At 37.3% G+C, this 24,753-nt stretch overlaps 1 protein-coding gene across 1 annotated transcript in view; it reads left to right on the top strand.

Moving 5' to 3' along the window:
- The window catches only part of ZFPM2 (zinc finger protein, FOG family member 2), a 478,247-nt gene that overhangs the window by 293,888 nt on the left and 159,606 nt on the right, over window positions 1–24,753 (top strand). The window contains exon 5 of the mRNA XM_028500479.2: window positions 23,736–23,847. Within this exon, the coding sequence (XP_028356280.1) occupies window positions 23,736–23,847 (112 nt within the window). The remainder of the gene's footprint in view (window positions 1–23,735; window positions 23,848–24,753) is intronic.

Raw genomic sequence — 24,753 nt, 5'->3', positions numbered from 1 at the left:
GCTGCGTTGGGTCTTCATTGCTGCACGCAGGCTTTCTCTAGTTGTGGCGAGCAGGGGCTACTCTTTGTTGCGGTGCGTGGGCTTCTCGTTGCAGTGACTTCTCTTGTCGTGGAGCATGGGCTCTAGGCACATGGGCTTCAGTAGTTGTGGCTCATGGGCTGTAGAGCACAGGCTCAGTAGTTGTGGTGCACGGGCTTAGTTGCTCCACAGCATGTGGGATCTTCCCGGACCAGGGCTCGAACCCGTGTCCCCTGCATTGGCAGGCGGATTCTTAATCACTGTGCCACCAGGGAAGTCCCTTTCTCCCATTAAGCTTCTTGTTTTTCCTCTCACATATTTGTTATTTATATCTAAATAAGTAAACCAAAGACAACAAAAAATAAAGTTGGTTGACATGTGTGTGGGTGCATGTGAAGACAGAGATGAAACATATTTATCTTTGTTTTTCATGTCTGCTTTTAATTATTATATCTCTGTATCCCAAAAGAGGGCATATTTTATTACATAAATTTCCATGAAACATTTTTTCTAGTCTTGGTCATGTGTTTTATCCATTATTCTTTATATATATATATATATATATATGTGTGTGTGTGTGTGTTTTGATTTTTCAGATCTTATTTTAATTTGGGTTGGTATAGTATGGTGATGGAGAGGTCAGCACTGGAGTCAAAATGTCTGGTCATAAATCTGGACTCTATCACTGTTGAGCTTGTGGCTCTGGGCCAATTACTTTACCTTTGTCTGTGCCCCGTTTGACTGATCTTGTGACTGGAGTTATTAATATGACATACGTACATATTTTGTGAATTATTGTGTGAAGTACAAAGCATGAAGGCTGGTATAGAGTAAGCACTCAGTAAACACTAATTATTGCTGTCATTATGTTAATAATAAACTATAACAGGCTGTATTCCCTCTCCTTTTGGAAAATTACATGTCATCTTTTGGTAGTATTCCCATTTGGGCTTAATATTACCAAATCACAGAATAAGATAGGACAGCTTGAAGAAACCTAGACCAGCCCTTATTTTCTAAAGAAGGAAACTGAGACTTTGAGAAACAACTTCACTGATCACACACCCAGTTAGAGAAGCATTGTTTCTGATACCCCACTCACGGTTCTTTCCACCTTTTGTTTGGTGGTTGGTTTGCGGTGAAGAGGAGAAAGTAAGTCTTGTCTTTGACATTTACCCCCTCCAAATTATCCTCAGCTATACTCTCCCTGGATTGAGTAAAGCACTCTTTTCATAGGACTATGCTAACTTTCTAATAAATCTAACAAAATTTTCCCCTCTTTAAGATTTCTGCATAGGTCCCTCAGATCTCCTCATACTATTTGGCCCTCTCTCCTCCTCAGCCATCCCTTAGAATTTTTTCTATAGATTTATAGGATTGGCTTGCAAGTGTGATTTTAGAGGGAAAGCGGCCATCTCCCTTTCTTCCTTACAATTCTCCCTTCCTCCAATTGGTTGAGACCTGAAATTTCATGATGAAAATCTTACCCTTTAAACTGAAGACTTGATGGATTGATGAAATGCAAATGCCTCTGGGTGAGAAAGTGCCTTAAAATGTAATAAATTCTGTCTCATATGAATGAGGGATCTGAGAAATTATGAAGGGAACAGAGAAGGACCCTGAAACCTCAGAAGAGCAACTCCGTTCGCTTTCACTCTCAGACATTAATATCTCGCATCCCCCAGTTAATTAGTTATTTAGATCCATAAAATGCTGCAAGAGGGAGTGATCTTTGAGAACTGTTAGTTCATTTTTTTTCACAGATTTAGGAGGTATAACTCCAAAGAGTTAAATGCATTTGTACAAAGTCACCTGTTTGTGGTACTAGATGGCCTATCTTACCATCTCACTAAGCTGAGCAGTTTCCACCAGGTAATTGGTACTGCAAGTCCACTCTGCTGGTCAAAACCTTTCCTAATTTAAGCAAGCCTCCATATTCACTCTCCCTTGTATACCTGAATTGATAGCCAGCTCTAGTGCTTTTGATCTCAACCTCTAAATGAGTTTCTTAACACCTTTTTAGTTATGTGTAGTTAATATCTATTAAATATACAGTTAAATATTCTTAAAATCTTTTTTTATCAGTTATTGTTGCATGTTATGTGTTCTTTTACACTTCTGATCATGTTGACTTCAGTTATTATTTCCCAAGAGGAAGATGTACTGCATACTCTGTGTGAATACCCAACCAAAAAGTGTAATTTATTAATGAATCATTTTTTGAGTTCTTCTTATATGATATCATATGCAAAAGTTAAACATATTTAGAGGTTAGAAATGCTAGATAAATAGAAAAGCTTTTTTTTTAATTGATAACTTTAATAGAAATATGTAAATGTAATAGAAAGTTGGGGTTTTAAAGAAGTTGTATCTCCTTTTAGACATGTTGAATTTGACATAATAGTAAGAAAGAAGAAATATGAATGTATAGTATCTAGGAAGAAATATGCTTAAAGGAAGATGGTGGATATGGCTATGAGCTGAAGATTTGAGATTTGAAAGCCATTTGATGGAGGTGTTGTTACTTTACAGAATTCAGTGTGAACAGCTAAAACTACAGAGAGCTGAAGTGATTTGTGAACATTATCTATTTTAATTAGTTGTAAAGTATTGATGAACCCCCCAGTGTGGAGGACATTGATACTGATGTTGAAATGCCAAAAATCATAAGACTCGTTGAAGAGAGCAGGCAGAGGCACATGGAAACAAATGTAGACAAATGAGGTAGAAGCAAATGCAATGACAGGGACACAATGGGAAAAAAGGCAATTACAAGCAATGTATCAACAAGTACAAAATGGCACAATGCAGTTATATTCCAAGGGGACATAGAAGGGTGAACTGAGGGAGGGAGGGAGGTTAATTGGGAAGTGCTTCCTCAGGGCAGTGACAGCTGAACAAGGTCTGAAGGAAGTGAGGGGTATGAATTGGTGGAGAGGAGCAGGCAGGGAATTCAGGATGGAGCGAATGACTTAGCCAGAAGATGAAGGGAGAAATCAAGCCATGTGTAGGGAACAACAAATGGGCCATTTTGCCTCCAGTCAAAAGACTAGGTGAAAACCGGCAAGACATCCTTCTAGAAAGGTTTGCAGGGGGAGTGGTGTGCAGGCGGTGGGAAGTGGGGGTTTATAAAGGACCTTGGATGCTAATCATGTACTTTGAAAGGTCCAGACATTTTCATGTAATTTTGTTACAGGACGTAGTTTTCTAAATCTAACTATTAATGAATTTCTAGTGCACAGCCTCCCATTGTCAACATTACATGGAAATATGTGTTCTTATCCCCCTCTCCCTCACTGTTGAACTCCCTTTTTGTTTAACTGTACAAGGAGAATAGAGAGGGCCTGATGGATATTTGTTCTTGGCTAAAATTCTGCATAATGCTTTGAAATATTATTCTTCCTAGCAAATGTTAACAGTTGCTAATGTCACTCAAAAATAGTTGAGGAAAATATGTTTGTGAAACATACAGCTTTTACTGTCAAATAATTTCCTGAGTGAAAGGAAAATACAGTAGTACTTTGCTGTTTATTGAATGGGAATCCTTTAATGTTGTCAAGGATTTCATCAAGCTGATGCCTTAAGTAAGCAGAAAATCATGTGCCCTCTGTTTTAATGTCTGTTTCCTCGTGGTGAGACAGCCACCCCGCTCAGCGGTCCAGATGGGACTACCACCCATCCCAGTCCTCCCAGATAGGATAACCAGAGCATAACTACTCTGGAGCAATGCAATTATGAATTTCTTGAGGGGGAAAAAGGAGAGATAAGTGCAGGGAAGTCAGCTAATGTGGTACATGGGTAGTTCCAGGCAGCAAAAGGGTTAATCAGATTTTCATTTTAGATAGTCGCCTTAGTAACAATCAGAGAGCCCAGGCTGTATCTTTTCCATTTGTAGGGAATGTTTAGATTTACAGAGTAGCTTAGCTTATTATATACCTGCCTTGATTGCTGGATAAGGCTTATGATTAAAAACAGAATAAGATTCATTTTTATAATATTGTAAAGTAGAGCAAAACATTAAAAATGATGTCACTGGTGGTCTAGGATTCTGGGAAATTACTGATCTTGGAACTCTAGTGGAGACAGGGCTACTTGAAAAGTTAAAAATAATGGAGGTCAGTATATTTTGCTTAAATGTTTAGTGAAAATGAGTCTCTATTTCCCACTTTTAAGAAAGAATCTGAATCCAGCAAATAACAACCAGCTAACAACACGATGAGAAATTGGACATCAGCCTCATTTTTATGCCAAATTGCATTAAGGTCTCAGAGATGCATTTGTTTATATCGTGGATCAAGTGCTATGTGGCCCTTAAATCGGGAATTAAAAAAAAAAATCTTGCTTGAAAAGTGCTTATTTTCAGAATATCTGAAAGAGTGGATTAGTGACACTAAAATGTTGAGGTCCTTCCATCAGCCGAATAGTAGGAAAACAAACTTGACATTGGGCTTTGCGCATGGCCTCAAACCTCACCTGGAGAGACAGATTTCCTAAGGGCAGAGAAAAGCATTCAATCTGTTTCCCAAGGCCAGGTCTGTCTCTGCCAATTAGTGACAAGCGCTATGTAGTGAGGCCGTGATAGAAAGAGCTACCAGAGTTCGGCGGTTTCAGAAATTACTCTCTGAAACAAGAACACAGTTCTTAGGAGCACAGTTCATTCCCGTGCCGTGGTAGTAACTTGGTAACCACTGAGCCTACTCAAAACATCTCAAAAGTCAGTATGTCAGGCGTCGGTGGCTACCAAAGTTATACATTATTTACAGACAGCTTCTGACTTACTTTTGCTGATTATATTGACTTAAAAAAAACCCCAAGTTCCACCTTTGCCATTCTGCAAGTATCAAATATTTAGCCAAGAGAGCCACGGGAGAGATTTTAAAACAAAATGAACGAACAATCCCAAACTTGGACTGTACCTACTCAGATTGGAAAAAAGGGGGGAAAAAGTCTTGAAAAACAGAAATAGCTTGATAATTATATCAGTGGCGTAGCAATCATTCATACCTTAATGTCAGTTAATTCAGTCAGACTGCTTTCCTTCTGAGCTGCTCCACAGAATTAGTGGAAGTGTTTGTTTCATGGTCAAAGAGAAGAATGGCCATTTTGGTGCATGGGGCAATTTATGAGATAGGACATCTGTACCTCAAGTGAAGACCTGTTCTAGGGGAGTTGATGCAGCTCAAAAAACTCCGAGGATTAGGGGAGAATGATTTCAGAATCTGGGAGACAGGAACGTAGAAGAGAGAAGGCAGAAGACAAATCCTATTAAAATTTTTCCTGTCGCCAGAGAAAGATAAGGAATATCGTCCCTCCTTTCTGTCCTTTCTCTAACGAATGACCCTTATTCCTGGACACAGGAATTTATACCTAATATATAGCTAGATTAAGAGCTAAATAACTTTCTTGTAATCTAACCTTGAAACTTTACCATTTGCAGTATTGGGTCTATGCCAGTTCTTTGCTCAGTTTGAGTAAGAAACAGATTCTTTTTGAAGAAAAAAACAATTCAATAGGTTCAAGGTTTTCCAGGGATTTAGAGACTGCTATTTGAAAAACACCAAGTGAAATAAATTAAAATATTCTATTTACTGTATTTCGAATGTATTTTTTTACTACAAAGACATGGTTTGCCATTATATAAGATAAAAGTGTATTTGTTGTCATGTTTGTTGTGTTAGGAGCAAAATGCAGACATCAAATTGGAAACAAAAAATGCCCATAAATAGTGAGACCCCAAGGGGACTGCAGCCTCTGGTTTGAGAAACACCGGTGAAGGTGAAAAATGTATTTTGAGTTCCCAATGGTGAATTTTCTAATGAACTGTTATAGCCCATTTATAACTTGGACTCCCTGTGTTTAATCATTTCACACTAATTGTTTTCCGGGTTTGATTAAGGAATGTCTTTAGCACAGTCATCTAACATTTCCAACATAGTAATGTCATTCCAACCAATACTGAAAAATAAAACAAGATTGTTGAGAGAAAACAAACTATAAATATTTCGTTGGAGTATGGAAGAATTTTTCAAATGTCTAATAATATATTTAGACTTGGCTTTTTATTAGAAAGTCTGTGAACTTTCCTGTCTCCTATGTGTGCCCTCTCTCTCTCTCTCTCTCTCTCTCTCTCTCTCTCTCTCTCTCTCTCTCTCTCTCTCTCTCTATCTCACCAGGGTCACTACATATTTAAATTGTTTGTGTGTCTGTAACAATTTAGCATGTGAACCAGGACACAGGCAAAAAGACAGATGTTCCAATAAGCTGAAAAAAAATAAGATAATGTTCATTTTTCCGGGGTAAATAGTGGAAAGTTCAAACAGGATCATTTTCCTAGCATTCTTCCAAATTCTTGGGTGAAGCTTGGATTATAACCCGCTTATTTGACAGAATTGTCTTCCATCTCCATCTCAAAACTCCTTCCTCAGTATCTAAGTCACTTTTGCAGTTATTTGTCTTCTCCTAATTCTCCAGCCAAGTCCCTCATTGCCTTGGGAAGGTTTTATGCCCGCCTACCCCACTTGATTCTTGATCCTTTTCCTCTCCACAATTCAAAATTTAACACTTTGCAGACATTTTCAAAATAATGGCTCCTTTGTCATCTTCACTACACACAGGATTGCCATCCATTGTAGGTCATCAGTACGTTTCTGCTGGTTTGACTGAAGTAGAATTAAGTTGATTTCAGCAGTCAAAACCATATATGTACTAAAAATTAATGTACAGACCAAATAGCAGATTATATGATTTAAGTTGAGATTTTCAACTGATTGTTCAGTTGTCAACACAGGCAAATGATGACTGAGGTGAGTAATGATGTTACCATGCTACAAAATGTTCTATTTGGACAAAGTAAACCCTAGTGGAAGGGGAGAGAGAGATGGGGGGGACATGGTTAGGGAAGGAGTGGAAAGGGAAGGGGAAAGATGGGGGAGGAGTGGGGAAACAAAAGAACACTGGAGAAGATGGTTATGAACAATATGAATAATTATTATTGGAGTAAATGTCAAAACAGTTTGGGTCAAAAGCTGGTGGATTTAAGGATACAAAAATTTTAGGTGAAGAAAATGATAAACATGATACTCAGAAAAATGAAAAGACAACTTTGATAAAGAATATTGAATAGTTTCTCTGAATTTTGGTGGGAAGGAAGGGCAAGAAGAAAGTAAAAGGTGAGAGGAGGTCCAGATAGCTTTTGACATCATTTTTTGATCTCATTGAAGAAGAGTAAACACTCTCCAAAGCATCCTTAGCCTCTAACCCCATGCATGGACTAGGTCCTCGTAGGACCCATTAACTTCCAGGTTTATCGACACCCTTGTTAAGATAGGAGTATTCAGTTTGAGGCTCTCTTAAGAGGAATGAGGAGACCTTGGCCAAGTTCCAGAGAAAAGCAGTAAAAATAGTACCGTGAGAAAAAGATTAGGGTTCCAGAATATCAAATAATTCCTTCTGAAAAATAGGAAGCTAATACATGCCATAACTGCCTTTCAAAGTTGAAGGAATATTACCCTAAAAGTGGAGTTCCATCTTCCTTTTTGGAAGCTGAAAGGAAATGATTTTACATCAAAACTGGACACACTCAGGTTAGACCTTCTTGTGGTTAGATTTGGGGACTCTAACAATTTTTTAAAAAATTCCCCACTTGTGGTTAATTCTCTCCACTGCATCTTTCAGTTCTTTTACCTGTTTTATATTAGCCAATCACAGTTCATTATATTTTCCAAACAATTCCAGGGACACATGTTATTTTATAAGACAATATCAGAAGTCCAAGATATTACCTTATTATTATTTGTCTCTAAGCCTTGGTATGTTAAATATGGGCATTCCTGAGTGTTTGCTTCATGTGTTTGAAATACTGTATTGCATTTCTTTGACTAAACTTGTTCATGTGGAATTTCCTAAAAGGGACTTTTGAAGAAATACTGGTTCATCAGTGACTTCCCCAAGTTTGCAAATTTCATCCTACTAAGTTCCACTAAGAGTCACCCCTCTTTAAAATCTGAGTCATATTTTGTCTTCTGTAACAGTATACCTAAAATAACTGAGGAATTCTGATGCCTTTTCTTTGTTTACCGATTTTAAGATCATTATGCATACTCAAATGCATAATTATAATTATGCATTCATGATGTTGCTTGTGCTGGCTTAACTCAGAAATAGTGTGAAGCAGCTAATCTCGAAGCTACAGGCTGTTTCCCATCACTTAGATTCTGATCAGAGCTGTTTGTTGAGTCTTATTGGAACGCGGAGTCTATATGCACCACTCCCACTGGACCCTTCGTTTTTATCACTAATTTCACTCTCTGCCCTTTCTCCTTCCCACCCACCCCCCCAAATCTTTGCTTTTAAGATGGGAAAACTACAAGATAATTTGGTTTGGTTTTGTATGTTTAGTCTATTCACAGTAATTAAATGGGAAGGATTTTTTAAAGTCTCCAGTTTATTTACAATCCACATTTAGTATTATATGTAATAAGTAAAGACATAATATCATTTCTGGTGCTTGAGATTTTACCATCCACTGACCTTATCATTGAGTTTACTTTAGTGTAGCTTAAACTGGTCTAGTGCAAAACCACCAAACTTTCTTCTGTCAGTGGTAGAATAGTATGGTTTTAGCCAAAAGGAAGCTGGTCTGTGTATCTTACATTGTAAAGTATTCATTGAGTGGCTATGGTAGCAGGATGCTTTTTACACCACTGTGAAGGATAGTAACAAATGTCATTTGGTAAAAAACTCTTTTGCCTTGGTCTTCAGAAACTAGAACTCGGTTTGGTCAGTAATAGCGCACCATGGAAATATATACTCAAGCTATTGTGCTATCTAGGGGTACAGTCTCAAAAGACAGGGAAGACAGAGAAGTAAATTAAGGCATTTTTGCTCTGCATGAGTCAAGGGGCAGAGCAAACTCCATCTGAGTTTCTAGTTTAGCTTTCTCTTTCTGCAGAGTTGAATTAGGGAAAATCTACTTCAGTGTGAATTAGTGACATTGTTTTTTGATTCTCAAAGTAATGGGAAAGGAACTTCATCAAGAGTACACATGAGGGGCTTCCCTGGTGGCGCAGTGGTTGCGCGTCCGCCTGCCGATGCAGGGGAACCGGGTTCGCGCCCCGGTCTGGGAGGATCCCACATGCCGCGGAGCGGCTGGGCCCGTGGGCCGTGGCCGCTGGGCCTGCGCGTCCGGAGCCTGTGCTCCGCGACGGAAGAGGCCACAGCAGAGGGAGGCCCGCATACCACAAAAAAAAAAAAAAAAAAAAAAAAGAGTACACATGAAAGTATATGTTTTTGTTGAAGGGATTATATCTTTGTTCCTAGAGGATGGGGCACCAGTGTGTCATTTCTTTGACACAGTTATAATCCCCATGCTTGTTTAAATGTCTAAATATTAAAGGAGACCGTAAATGTGTTTTCTTTTTTCATAAATGTGTTTTTAACATCAAGAAAGGAGAGCATAGATTTTAAGAGACTGACAAGTCTAGACAAGACTAGACGAGTCTGTTTCATGAGTTTCTTCTATTTAGAGTACATTAAATTCTAGAGCCAGAGGTCCCCTACGAGTTTGGGAGTCCTGGTCTTTCCCTTCACAAATGAAGAAAGGGGCTCATGAAAGTGATGTATTTTGACTAAGGTAATCCAACCACTTAGTTACAAACTTTGAACCAAACTTACGTTTAGTGAATTCTCAGGTCATTTTTTAAAAAATATATACAACTAGCATGAAATAGGAACTACTAAGGAAAAGGTCATGGTCTTTGTAATCATGCGGGATTTTGCTTTGCGTTTAGTTGGTTTGGTTGTAAAAGACAAATGAGACAACATATTAAAAAATCAAATGAGTACTTCAGATTATGGTATTTACATTTAAGGCTTTGTTCCAGCATATGGACTAACTCAGGATTCCCAGTTTAGAGCCCAAGGCAGAGGAATGGCATAATTAGGAACTCAATTTCCAGAACTTTTTCAAACCATTTCCCAAATGCCCTATAAGCACAGTTTTAGATCTCGTGAGTATTAATAAAAGCTATAGGTAGGAAATTTGGAATAATTTAAACAGAATAAATTATTTTATTTACTTATTTTAACCAATAAGTAGAGCTTTTCATCATGTGAGGTAAGATTTTATTCCACTAATATTGAATTGCCATTAAAATATTTTCATTGTGCTAGAAGTAGTGAAGTTATCTGCCCACTAGCCAATCTATTAAGTGGATAAAAAGTAAAATGATTCATCAAAGTAGTAAAATCTCTTACACATTTATATCTGTGATACAGAGATCATTCTGTTGATGTCTGGATAGAATAAATTAAATAGGCACAGATATTTATTTCTTAAATTTTCCCCATTTTCTCGAATCCATGTTCATAATAATTATAAATGAACACCATTAGTATTTGTCAAGTATCAGTCTAAGTGATTTATAAGTATTAATTTATTTCGTCTTCACAACAGCCCCATGAGGTATTATTATTCCCATTTCACAGATAAGGAAACTGATGCACAGAGAAGTGGAGCTACTTGATCAAGATCACACCATAGATGAGTAGCAAAGGTTGGATTTAAATTTAAGCAATCCGACTCTAGAGTCCATGCTTTTAGACACCGTGTTAACTTTCCTCTCTGTTAAATTCATAAGTATACAAACTGAAGTTTCTGCTTCTTTTCCTCATCGTGCTCATCACGTTGTAGAAGAACGCTGTCGCGAGTATGCCATAAATCATATTTGAATTACAATTGAACTCTTTGGTTTCAGACCCACTGGGTCAAAAGAACTACCCCTTTTTCCACCTCTACAATATTTCCACCCAGTGCTTTTCCCTGAGGCTTCTTTTTGACTTCCCAGTTTGACCTTGAACTTTTCCTGGCCGATTAAACTGCTCTGTGTTTTGATCCCTTCTACCTGTGAACAGTACCAATTTAAGCTGAGGAATGTGCTAACTAAACCCAGACAGAGATATTTCTTTAAGTGGAGAATCCTCCATCAGTGAGCCAAGACCTCACAAGGCAGTTTAGATTCCTTAAGTCGCTGCATCCAGAGGTTCTAAAGAGTGGAATTGACCTACCAGGCATGAAGGACAGCTGTACTACCTTGCAGCCCAGATTGCATGCTGATGCCTCACCATAAAGTACTGTGATGAGGCCCTACTATGTCTCCTGACCAGTTGAGCACCACGAGCATCTGTTCTTCATTTGCTCTTGCCCAATCAATGCTGAATTGAGTGAATTTTAGCCTAACGACATCTTGGATCTCATCATGAATTCTGCTTATGATTGGAAACTTTTATAGAGGCTAATTTTTATCCATTCTAAGCTGTAACCATTTCTACAGGTATAAAAATATCTGCAGCCATAAAATTAAGAATATTGAAAAGTATTACCTGCTTTTCACTCTTTTTTTATATCCTAACTACACTATGTTAAATTCTATTCCCCTTATACCTACTCTATACCTGATATTGGTATTTAGTATCTCAACTAGACTTTCAAGACCCCAAACTGTGCAAATGTGAGAAATAATTCACTACAAAGCTATAAATTTCACAGCTCAAAAAACTCTGAAGATTATTAATGAGGCACCATGCAATTAGTTTATACAAAGTGCAGCTAGGAATCATGCATAATGTAAAACAGAAACTGCTAACCGCTGACTCATGGAAGATCATTTAAACTAGCTTTCATGGGTATAAAGAACTGATATTTAACACAATTCCTAAGAAGATTCTTATTGCTTTAACACCATGGAAAGAATTTAGTTTCTTATAGATTTGCTAAGAGGAAAATAGAAGGCAGTTTATGATTAAGGCAGTTTTGAGCCATGTGAATATGAAAAAGTTGTTTAACATTTTAGAGTCTCAGTTTGCTTATTCAAAATGGTCATAATGATACTTTTCTCATAAAATTGTTGTGAAAAATTAATTTATAAATTAATGTTAACACCTAGAATTTTAGCACATAGTTAATGCCTAACAAAATGTTACAAATCATACATTAGGGCAATGTGTCACTTTTCCACCCAGCCAAAATTCTTGTTTTACTGGGAATTCTGCATTTCTATGGAAACATATTTCTTTAGCAGTATTAGAAACATTAGCCAAACACTTGCATAGAATAACATACCAGTACTTCCTTAAGCCTGTTACATACATTAACTCATTTCATCCTCAAAATAATCTATAACATAAATACTTCTATTATACTTATTTTAGAGATGAAGAAACCGAGACACAGGAGTTAAGTAATTTGCCCAAGGTCGTACAGCTACTAGGTGTTGGAGATGCAATTTGAACTCAATCAGCTGGCACCAAAATACAAGTTTTTAAAACATCAAGAGGTGGTTTACTTAATACTCATCAAGCATATTAAGCAAGATAATGAGTAAACATTTAAAATAGTGTATAGATAATTTATCTTGGCTACCTTCCCCCAAATATTTCCAATTTTGAAATATTTTTCAATGTATCTTTTCAGTATATGCGTATGATATACTTTAGCAGTAATAATAATTAAATGTGTGTATAGTAAACTGATGTTTGATAGAAATGGAAGTGCATGGCTTAATCCTAAATATGTATGTAAAAGACTTTATGATTAGGTTTTAGATGTAATTTTTAAAAACATATGCCATATTTTATAGACTTTCCATCCATGTTGGAGAAAGCTTTAGTGTTTTTTTGTTTGTTTGTTTGTTTGTGGTACGCGGGCCTCTCACTGTCGTGGCCTCTCCCGTTGTGGAGCACAGGCTCCGGATGCGCAGGCTCAGCGGCCGTGGCTCACGGGCCCAGCCGCTCCGCGGCGAGTGGGATCTTCCCGGACCGGGGCTCGAACCCGTGTCCCCTGCATCGGCAGGCGGACTCTCAACCACTGCGCCACCAGGGAAGCCCAGCTTTAGTGTTTTTAAACTTTAAAATTAAGGTATAATCCTAAATTCTCATGGAGATCCCTTAATATGTGTCTGTTAACCACTTCTCATCTATTGCTATGCTTTTGTTTGGTCATGGACCATCAAATATGCATTGCAATTTCCAAATGCATGAGGCATATACTTAAAATATAATGAGCTTGATTATTAATATTGATTTAAATAATCTGTGTGTATATCATTTAGATATTTTTAATATTGATGCATTGTGAGCATCTAGAGGAAATGAAACTCATCTTTTTATCTCTTTATTCTTAGAGTTTTCTATATAAATCATAGATATTTTTAACTGTTTATTGAATGAATAATGAATATACTTAATTTCTAATAAAGTATAAAGTGATTATTTTAAAAGCAGAATAACCTAAGTCTCTCAAAATAGAAATGGTACAGAGAGAGATTTTATTAATGCTGATCAGTTATTAATAACTGGAATACGTTTATACATAACGTTATATCATTTATGTGGCAAAAAACATATCTGAACAACGTAAGCCAACTTGTTGCAAGCTTTAATATCATTCACACACAACTAAATGCAGAATTTATCCTAGTGTTTGTTCTCAAAACATGCACATTTGTGCTTTTATTCACATTTCTACTCCTTTTATAAAGAGCATGGTTTGAGAAATGTGTCCAGGGGCAGTATTAATGAAGGTTTATCTCATTTGGTTCTGACTTCATCGCATGCTCCTTTAGTTGCCCCATGCTGACTTCATACTGAACAAAGGTCCCCTGGATTGGGAGCATATAGAGCTGAATCTGTTTCATTGCTTGGGGTTCTCTTCTCATTGTTTGTCCCCCATGGAAAGCAAGGCAGCTGATTCCAGAATGGAGGGCCAGCCCCTAGTGGTGAGCCCTTGACTTTTATTCTCTGAAAGAGGGGAAGTAGTATGGTCCTTCTGCATCTGTTGGTTTGTAAAAAAAAAAAAAAATATTGAAATCCACTCTGGATTTCAGTCTTACTTTAGATACTTAATTTAAGTGTTTGTAATATTTGTGTTATTAAAGAGTCTCAGGGATTAGATAAGCTTTGTTCGATTTGACTCAGTAGCACCTTCACACTTCTGCCAACTAGTCTGCCAAGCTTTTAATTTTTTGCACCCAACTTTCAATAACTTGTCTCACAAAAATCTGCCTTCCCAAAGGGTACTATATTTATCACAGCGCTTAGTGTATAGTTCAACAATCTCATCTTTTTTTCTTCCTCTTTGGAGGGCGAAATGTTCCTTGTTCTTATTCTTCCAGTCTTGCCATAGACCCTTTCCATCACTTTCAAATCTCAGAATATCAGGTATAATTTTAAGTTAAAAACAGAGGTGAGTTCTTAATAATTTATGGTCATAGAGGGAAATAAGGGTGCAAATCATGAAAGAGAAAGAAACCTTTATATATACATTTTTAATTTTATTATATTCTTAATATAAAGAATGCCTTTTGGGGGGTTTTTTTGCCTTAAGATTGGCTAAAACAGGAATAATGAGACAGTCTTAAAGGTGGCTGGAAGATTGCAGTGGATTAAAGCATAAGGAACACACATATCTCAGTATCTGAGGATGACTTTGTGCAGGATAGAGCTTTCTCTGTCTTCCACAGAATGCCTTTGGGTAATTATCAAAAAGAGACTGCTGAATAGAATTTACCACCTTTTAATGTAAATAGGCCATTGATAGTTGAATGTGTCTATATATCTATTGCATACTCTCTAGATTCTTTATACAAACATTTTTATTTTGACCACACCGCTTTCTTTGTCCACACCATCTTCTTTGGTATTAAAATACCCAAATAAAATAAATTAGAATGGCTTCATTTACTGTCTCACCAATAAAAATAGTAGCATTTCCTGAAGTTAAGTATAAACCCAGTGTGTTGAATTTTCATATTTATTGTCTCCTCCACACTTGAGATTTGAGTTTAGACTTGACAGAAATTCTATAGTAGGAAGGCTTATAATGATATTATTGTCAAGCTGTAAGGACATATGAGATCATCTTACAGAAGAGGAAGATGAGACCTGGAGAGGTTAAGTGATTGGCCCCAGGTCACCCAGCTGGGACCACGGCTTTCCAGATCCCTGAACCCTGCCCAGGTTTCTGTGACAGCCTCATGTGAGGAGGGCTACTCTAGAGCAATTTACTTTTCCCTTCCCAAGGTTTCAGCGCTGACACTCTTCTGCACATTGCACTAAGTGCAAGCCCAGAAATTCTGCCAGGAGCAAAACAACACTCCTTAAACACTCTGTGACTTTCAGAGCCGTATAAAATAAAAGGTTGAAGTTAATGGCTGCCAGCTTGGAGGGAGTAGTTCCTCTTTGGAGCCAAATGTATGTGGAGAACAGATGAGACTGTGGGAGTGAAGTTGGCAAAAGGGAAAGAGAAATGAGTCTATTCTTTTTTTGAAAATGAAAGTATAATAAATATCTGGATAACTGAAATGTTTATTACTCATTTAAAGATTTTTCCCATTTGAAAAATGAAATATCTATATCTTTAGTATGAGTACTCTTAAATAATGATTTTATATTATTCTAAATATCATGCAATGAATTTTTTATTTGGAAGTTAAGAGATTGTTTTAATGACCTGTATATGTGGAACTATTTGTGTTCCCTTTCCTAAAAGATCATTATTTCTTATACTAAGATTTCTACATTTAAGCAGTGACTCATGTTAAGATAATGTGTTTCAACCATTTCGAGAACTAAAAGCAAATATACCTCAGAGATAATGATTATTTAAATTTTTGGTTCATAGAGATAAAACTGTCTTTGACATAAGGAGTATGGATATAGTAGCCAAGAATTCTATCATTTTATTTCACACTCATTTTGTTTTTGAAAAGTCTCTTATCGTGTTTGAGATCCCACATACCACAGTGAACTTGAAGACATTTGTTAGCTGAAGTTCTCTGGAATTTCACTCTTGTGCTGTCCTCAAATGATATTTTGTAGAACTGTGCTCAAGAAAAACACTATTCTAATGAAACCTTCCTGGGATTTCCATTCATAAATCTGTTCTGTGCCTAATGGTATAGTGTAGTGGTTCTTATAATAGCACAGTACTGATGTCCTTGCCATTTAGACTTTTTATATATTTTCTAATTGAAGGTATTCTTAATTTCTTTGAGCTTGAGTTTGAAAATGTGTCTAGCATTTTTTCAAGCAATGCAAGTTAGATAATCTTTTACTAAGTTGTTTTGTTGTTCCTTAAACAGTAACTGTAGATAAGATACTTGGTATGAGTTTGAAAATTCTTAAAGTTACTTGTTTAAATCTGTTTCTACAACACACACACACACACACACACACACACACACACACACACCTTGTTTTCATAAAAAGAAAAAGAAAAGGAAGACTGCATTTCTCACTCAAGGGACATCCCAATGTAGCTCAGTGGCCATTTTATTCTATTTTAAATGGAAGCATATGATTTTAATGGAAGCCCATGACATACTTAGTCATATTGACTGATGTCTGGCATTAATTAGTCATGAAGAATATTCAGGTGTTATAGCTGAGAAGCTTGTTCTGTATCACCACACAAATAACTTGAACCCTTTGGTGCCACATGGAGTACAGTGATTCTGTTTGTGTAGTTTAAAGTGATACTCTTATTTTCTGAAAGAAAAAAAATTCTTTACCTCGGTAGCATCAAGCTCAAACATTCATGTGGTGTCCTGAATAACTTTTTAAGGATGTTTAGTAAAAAGCACAATTTTATTAGGTGGAAATCATCATACTAAAAGTTTTATAGCTCTAGTCAAATCAGTAATGTTGAGGCTATATGCCATGCCCAGAATTACTGAAAATACAATTGTGGAGGGCCTTAAATTATCACTTAACATTTCTCCCCACTCCAGGTAGTCCAAAATATTAAGTTATTATGACTCTAGAACAGGCTGTTGGTGAAGGGAATTTTTAAATTCAAGCTCACTGCCACTAGAGACTTCACACAGTTAAAAGGACAGGGATACAATGTTTTCACAATTGTCAGATTGAATTTGAATTTAATTCCAGTGTGAAGAACTGCTTGGATACATTAACTGAAACTTTTACTGTGTAAAATTTTCCCTGTGGTAGTACAAGGTCAAATCACATACGGTATCATTTTTTTTCTTTTCCATTTAGATGTAGAGAATAATTCAGCTGGGAGAGATTGGCAATGGTGGTGGCATCTAATTGCTAAGGGCCAGTAATATATATATATGTGTTTTTCTGGTACTAATTATATTAATCTAATGTCTACAGTAATTTGGAAATTCTTCAATGCCTAATATCAAATACGTTTTTATAGCTGAGAGAATAGAAACAGCTATGAATTGTTAAAACAGTTATGAATTTTGTCCAACAGGCCCAACCCATTTCGCCTATTACCAAGTTATGGAAGCAACACACCAGGAGAATTTTCAGCAGTGTCAAAGTACGTCTCATGGCACTGGCTTGAGATTCTCTCATGAAATTTTGTTATGTTTCCAAACTAAAGTCAGTGGAGGCCAATGTTTCCATCAAATGCCACTTCTGGGTGTTTGTTGTTTTTTTTTTTTTTAAAGACTGTAATGTCAGGCTCTTTTCATAGGTCAGATTTTCCTAAGACTTCTAGCTCTTTGTAAGTAAGCCTCAGTTTGGAAATGTTCAACAAATATTTCCAGCAAGATTTGGAATCCCTAAGACAGCACTATGTCACCAGCCCCTTGGGTTGGAACTACACTCTATTCTTTGCCTTTGGGCTGCCTGCTTTTAGCCCCGGTAACCTTTTGGCTTGAGTGTAAACATTTACTGAAGGCTCCCTCCTTTGTCGCTCCAGTAACTCCAGAGGTTAGTGAGAAGTGGATGCTAGTTTGACCTCTTTTATCCACATTAGATGATTCTAATTATTCCTAAGAATTGACACTTTTGACCCATTTTGTCCTTGTCAAGTTTGTCTAGTTGTAGACTGTCTAAGCGTGAAACTCTGGGTTCAAACAGTGTCCAGGAGTACAGATTTTTTTAAACTTACAATGGGGAGCCTCAAAAGTGCACGCTATTTCTTTTTAAAACATTCCAACTTCACTGAAGTTCAGGCTTCTGTTATATACCTTGAATTGATTTATGGCTGAACGAGACTGCCTAGATATAAAGTACAAACTTTAACCTGTAAAAACCCATGGATTATTTCAATACAGAAAAACAAACAAACAAACCAACGAAAACGAAGAAAACCTTTGTATAAGTGAGGATGAGCTAGGTTTTGCTGAGGTTGTAAGCAACCCTAATATTGTAACAGTTTTTTACGTTAAAACAGTCTCTTTCTTTCTCATGCTACATGGCCACTGTAGTTAGGAGTTGTTCCTCCTTTCCATGCTTGACGGTCAATTCAGCAAACACAAGGAAAGATGGTGAGTCCATTGGTCTTATCGCTTCTGTGTAAAAGTGACGTGAGTTCCTTCTTATTCAGTTTCATCGGTGAAGTGATGTCATATTCCCATACGTAACTTTGAAAGAGACCTGGAAAGTGGAGAGTTGGAAATAATTGATCAACAGCTTTAATGACTACCACCATCTTTAAACTGGATCATAAAGACTTTTTGTCTTGACTTCTATCCTAATCCCTACAAACATTACCAGTGCCTGAGAAATAGGGATTCCAGAAACGCTCTTTGCACATTTTTAATTCATTTATTCATGTAGATATTCAGCAAAAGTTTGAAGTGCATCTGTGGTGTACGAAACACTGTGCTGGTCGCTTCATAAGACAGCCTTGAGGTAGTAATCATTATCCCCATTTTACAGATGTGTATCCTGAAGTTCAGAATGCTCAAGTTTAAGTGATTTTCCAGTCTCAGAGCCTGCCAGTAGCACATATCGGGATTCCAACCTAGATCATCTGGTTCCAAGGAGTTAGTAATGTCCTTTCTACCACACTTCAACTGTAAGGTTAATAGTGAATCATAAAATGTTTTAAATGCCCAGTTATAGAGGCGGAATTGTTAGTCACCACTGTGTATTTTCTCATACTTTAAGGCAAGAACATTAAATATATCTGATGATTGTGGAATAACAATGTATATTTGGTGTTATTCCAATAAGGGAAAGTTGTTTCACTTCTGAGCACATTTGATAAGGAAATTAAGTCATTTTTTAAACTGTAAGTCAGTAAATCTGAATGTTTTTTGTATTAGTTTTCTATTGCCACCAAAACAAATGGCCAAAAACTTGGTGGCTTAAAACAACACAAATGTATTATATTAAAGCTCTATATATCAGAAGTCTAGTATGGGTATCACCAGACTAAAATCAATTTGTCGGCAGGATGCATTCCTTTCTAGAGGATGTAGGGGAGAATCTATTTCCTGCTTATTCAAGTTATTGGCAGAATTTAGTTCCTTGAGGTTGCAGAACTGAAATCCCTGTTTTCCTCACTTCCTGTAACTGAGGCCCAGTTTCTAGCGCCCAGCACACTCACTTCATGGCTGCAGTGTGCCATCTTCAAAGGCAGCAAAGGCAGGTGGAATCTATTTCATGTCAGATTTCTTTGCCCTACTGTTTTGCCTTTCCCTTCTACTTTTAGGAACTCGTGCTTAGATTGGGCCCATGTGGATAATCTAGGCTCCTCTCACCATGTCGTAGCCCTAAACCTTAAGCATGTTCTTCAAATCCCTTTTACCAAGTAAAATAACATATTCACAGATGCCAAGGGGTTACGGTGTGGATATTTTGGGGGGACCATTTTTCTATCATACCTTTTACATCCATTCTCTTTTCCCAACATGTTGTATCAACTGTATGCTACCTCTGTAGGATGCTAGATAAACATTTTGGCCTTACTTTCTTCATTTGTCAAATTAGTGAATTAAACTCACTGAACTTTGAAGTTGCTTCTGGCTCTTAACATTCTAGACTTGTATGAATCCTTATGATAGAGAGAGACATGGGAAAGTAAACCTAATGATCAGTGTGGATATTATTGTTATTTTCTATTCATGGATTTTGCTGGAGTGTAGATTTCATATAATCCTGGCTAACTCCTTCCTTCTCACACTTGGTAATCTTCTTTGAAGGCAGTCAATCTCTACAAAAGTTGACTTCTTCAGAAAGAAATTGACTTACCTCCTCAAAACTGTAATAACTGGTCCCTTGAGATTTTTTTATCTACTTATTCTTTACAGCTTGGGTATAGCTTTCACCAAGTCTTTGCTACATTTTTGCTTTTGCCTTATTGATTTAGAGTCAAAGAAATTGTTTTCCTTTCAATTCAGTTTCTTGAAAAGTCAGATTCTACTTGGGCCCAGGCATAATAAATGTTTGCCAAAGTTTTAAAAGGTATAATGCCTAACTTACCATTAAGGAAAGATATTAAATAACTATTTTTATTTGTGCCACAAAGTCAAATCCTCTAAATCTTAATTTGCTTATGTACAAAATGGAGAAAATGTTAATGCCTAGGACTCCTGGAGTTGTAAAAATCAAAAAGGATAATTCAGGAGAAGTACTTAACACCCAACGTTTTGCAAGTATTCAATAGATGTAAACCACTAATACTGTTTTATAGTAGGAGGTGCAGAGGTGGACAAGTCATCTGAGTTTGCCCAGGACTTTCCAGTTTTAGCACTGAAATCCAGCATCCTGGGAAGCCCTTCAGTCTCAGGAAAACCCAGACGGTTGGTCACCCTAGGAGCGGTAGTGTTTGGAAACAGAGCTAAATGTAAATATGGGCTCTGTCTTCTGCCAGCTATTTGACCTAAAAGAAATTATTTAATCTTTAAGTTGCAATATCTTTGTCTGAAAATATATGAGGTCTAAATAAGTAAGGGATTTAGCACAAGTAGCAGCAATAGTAGCAACCTTATTCTTCCTGATTAAAAACATCTTTACTGTCTTTTTTCTGCTTAGAGGTTTAAGCACAAAAAGGTTTTGCTTAATATGAAGAGGTCCTTCAAGATCTGATTCTAACCTGCTTTTCTAGACACATATGCTGTTATGGCCCTTCCACTTATAGGTAGTGATAATAATAGTATCAATGATGATTCCAGTGATGACAGGTAACTGTTATCTGGTGCTTTCTGTATATGAAGAACAGCTCTAAAGACTTTATATAAGAACTGAAACCAAAGAATCCCAGAACTACTCACTATTTCCTGTACCTACCACTCTTATACACTGCTCAGACTTCGCCCAGACCATTACTAGCAATTGCAAATGCTTCCTGTCTCTCCTTCAAGATCCTGCCTGAAAGTCACTTCCTGCATGATACCGTCCCAGAAGCCGCAGGACAGGAGTTTCTCGCCCTTCATTGACCCCAAAACAATTTACACATGACTTTGCACTCCCTACCTGCTACTCTTTGCCTTATAGTAAACTTTTTTTTTTAATGTATCTGTGTCCTTCACCGAAAAAGACCTCCTCCTATTCCTAGCACCCAGCACAAGACTGGACCAGCAGGTTCCTTTGTAAAATTAATGGAAGATTGTGGTACTGGCAAACCAATTGATTTACTTTACAGTAAAGATTCCCTAAAGAATTTGTGATCAATGTTTATTTTTCATATTATCTATGGAAAATTGTAAAAGCTGCTTTACTGTGTAGAAATCCATGTGGCTTTAAGAACTTTGGGTATAAAGATTAAATAATTTAAGATGCATGTCTTTCTCATGAAATAAGAGAATACAGTAGAAATGAGCCAGATGCCTGTTGTTGAAGTCTGTTATTTAAGATCAGAAGAGAGCAGATGTTACAAATAACCCCACTAAATCCCCCGTGCGCAGGTTTATCGAAATGGTGGAGTCTCTCCCATGACTAGCTCTGCTTACTGCTTGGAGACCTGCTGACCCTGATATATGGACTTACCTGCTTCTCTAGTAGTAAAAGGAGCTGAAATATGCATAATTAAGACCTATGATTTAATTGGATATGGGCCGCTATCATTTCAGATTGAAGAATCTGACTTGTTCTCAAATTCTATTTTGAAAATGGAAAAACAAAATCGTCACTTAGCCCAGCGGTCCCCCAACCTTTCTGGCACCAAGGACCAGTTTCGTGGAAGACAATTTTTTCCCGGGGTGGCGGGGATGGGAATGGTTCAGGCAGTAATGCAAGTGATGGGGAATGGCAGATGAAGCTTCGCTCGCTAGCCCACCACTCACCGCCCGCTGTGCGACCCGGTTCCTAACAGGCAGCAGACAGTACCTATCTGCAGCCCGGGGATTGCGGACCCCTGACTTAGACTAATAACCAGAGGGATAACTTGATAACACTTTGTCTAGATTGTTTTAAAAAATTATAATATAAAATTACTTTCTTCCCCCAGGGCTTTCAGATAACTGTTTTTCATGGTTTTACTTTCCAAATATTAAGACACATAGTTGAAAAATTAAAGACTTTAAAATGAATTAAAGTATGAATATGAAAAATCAGTATGCTAGTATTTCTTATGGTTGATCTGGTTTACCGCCTCCTCTATTTTAATATTTGAAGTATTTTTTTAGACTTATTTTTAATTTGTCTGTCATGGTTGATTTTTTCCATTAAGTAGTATATTTTATGGTAGTTTTACCTCTTACAATATAATTGATACATCAAAAATGGGTTAGCATTGATTTTATGCATAGCTTTTAATATGGCTTTGCAGTATCAATAGATCTGTGTCTCATGCACTATCAGTGTCGTCATTTGGCCAGTGAAACGAGGTTTCTGGATTCCTGAGAGATTTGAAATGGCCAGAGTACATAGAACTCCTCAAGTGGATACCTGCTAATGCCAATTTGGGAAATTTGTGATAGCACATAACATGTGGGAAAGTCCCAGAATGGGCTGGGATCTCTTCGGCAGGATCATATCTAGGTGAAAATTCAGTTCAAAAATTACCTTGAGACCCTTGTATTGTGCTCTGTGTTGTGGTTTCATGATAGTTGATATACAGAACGTGGGCTGGTGAATGATAAACATCTGAATGCCAATTCACTCTGACTCATCGGGAAACACCAGTCTTGCTAAGGCTTACTTATTTCCTCCCTGGTTTATTTCCTGCCATGTTTAACATAGTTAAAGACAAATAATTTGGGTGCCAAACGGCCTAAAATGATGACCCTTTTGAGCCTTATGTTTAAAATGTACACTGAAAATATTTTGTTAGAACTAGAGCACTTGTCTCCCTGCTTCTATGCTTTTCAGAGCAAGGAATGTCATGCTTTAGTTGCTCTGCATCTGAATTTATTCCCAATTCCTCTTTTATAGTCTTTTTGGAGACAGTGTATGGTGAGTCATTAGCATTAATATTATTTCAGTTTCAGTGGGACTACATATCCATACTTAGAAAAGGGTGTTGGTGGATTTCATTATTCATTCAGAATAAATTTCTACTCTAATATAAATGTTGCTCAGGATAGAGCTTTGAAATGGATCCTGATTCTTTAAATTCTTTCCTGTCTGTTTCAGGAAATAGTGAGATCCTGTTGATAGTAAAGTACAATGTGTCTAAAGTTCACTTCTAAACACTCTGCTCTTTGCAATGAAAGTCATCTGCATTCTCTTTATAATTCAGAGCTGCAAGAGATCTGTCTAATCTTGGAGATCTGATCCAGTATCATTTAGAAAAAAAATATTCTTGATAATAATTCTACCATTCAGATTAGTGAAAGCAGTCAAGCTTTACAGCTTCTGTCGTCTTAAAAAGATATCATGAGACAGGGGAATAAGGACTTGGATTATGGTTTAGGAGATTTAGTTATTTGGAAAAATAAAATGATTAGTACAGTTATTATTCAACTTTTTAATCAACAAAAGCAAATGGCATCCGTTTGTTATCATTCTTTCTACAGAAGACAAAGGCCCAGGTCCCAATGGTGCTGACTGCTGGTCCCAAGTGGCTACTGGATGTGACTTGGCAAGGAGTGGAAGACAACAAAAACAACTGCATTGTGTACAGCAAAGGTAAGTGCAAGATCATTTCCCTCTCGCTTTGGATGTATTGAAATCTGAGTGTTGCAAAGTAGAACCAAATGAGCTGAAATGGGCGTACAAAGTAAAACGGGATCCTCTCTCTTCCTTTTTCCCTTATGAATCTCCCTAACCTGTAGTTTCAGCAAGCCTACTGGGTATTTTTTGTTTGTTTTTTGTTCTTTTCCTGTACAGCATAAAACAAAATGTGTTAGACCATTAATTACTTAGCGCCATACACATTCACCTAACCGAGGATTGGAGTGCCTTGACTAGTACCTTCCTCGCTGTTACTTTTATTCAGAGCGGGTTTGATGAAATCTCAGATTCCTCTCTTAGGCATCATCCATCGAAAAGTAAATTCCTTTTGAAATTTGGCAGTCCGTGTCAGGGTGTCAAGGTGCGAGTTCTAGAAGGCACTGCATTCCAGCCAGTTTCCTGAAATCACAAACGATGAGGGGATAGCTGAAAAGGAAGCCATTGCAAAGACTGAGAATTCCTCCCCATGGTGATTTCTGAAGGGCAGGAGGCAAATGCTAGAGAGGAAGCGATGGCTTGCAGAGCATTGCCTTTGATTTGCTCAGTGTGGCATCAACCTAGACTGCGTCAAACAGCTACACCCTGGCTGCAAAGGAACCTCTGCTCCGGGACACACAACATGGGACCGCCTCCCCCAAACTCAGGCCCCTCCACGTGTGTGGTGTGGTTTGCCGCACTATTCTCCATATTCAAGTTCTGGGCCCAAGCTCTGTACTTTTACAGTGAAATCCCTAATCTCACTCCTTCGTAAATATTGCAAAACTTTGTGCTTCTCATGTTTAATTTCTTTTCGCTTTCCTTTTTAACCAAATAGACCTACTGAGATCAAAGATGTATTTGCACATTGAACCTAGAAACCAT

The sequence above is a fragment of the Physeter macrocephalus genome, chromosome 15 (genome assembly GCF_002837175.3).
Source record: "Physeter macrocephalus isolate SW-GA chromosome 15, ASM283717v5, whole genome shotgun sequence".
NCBI classification, from domain to species: domain Eukaryota; kingdom Metazoa; phylum Chordata; class Mammalia; order Artiodactyla; family Physeteridae; genus Physeter; species Physeter macrocephalus.
Note: the sequence above shows the minus strand (reverse complement) of the source record. Positions and strands in the feature narration are given on the sequence as shown.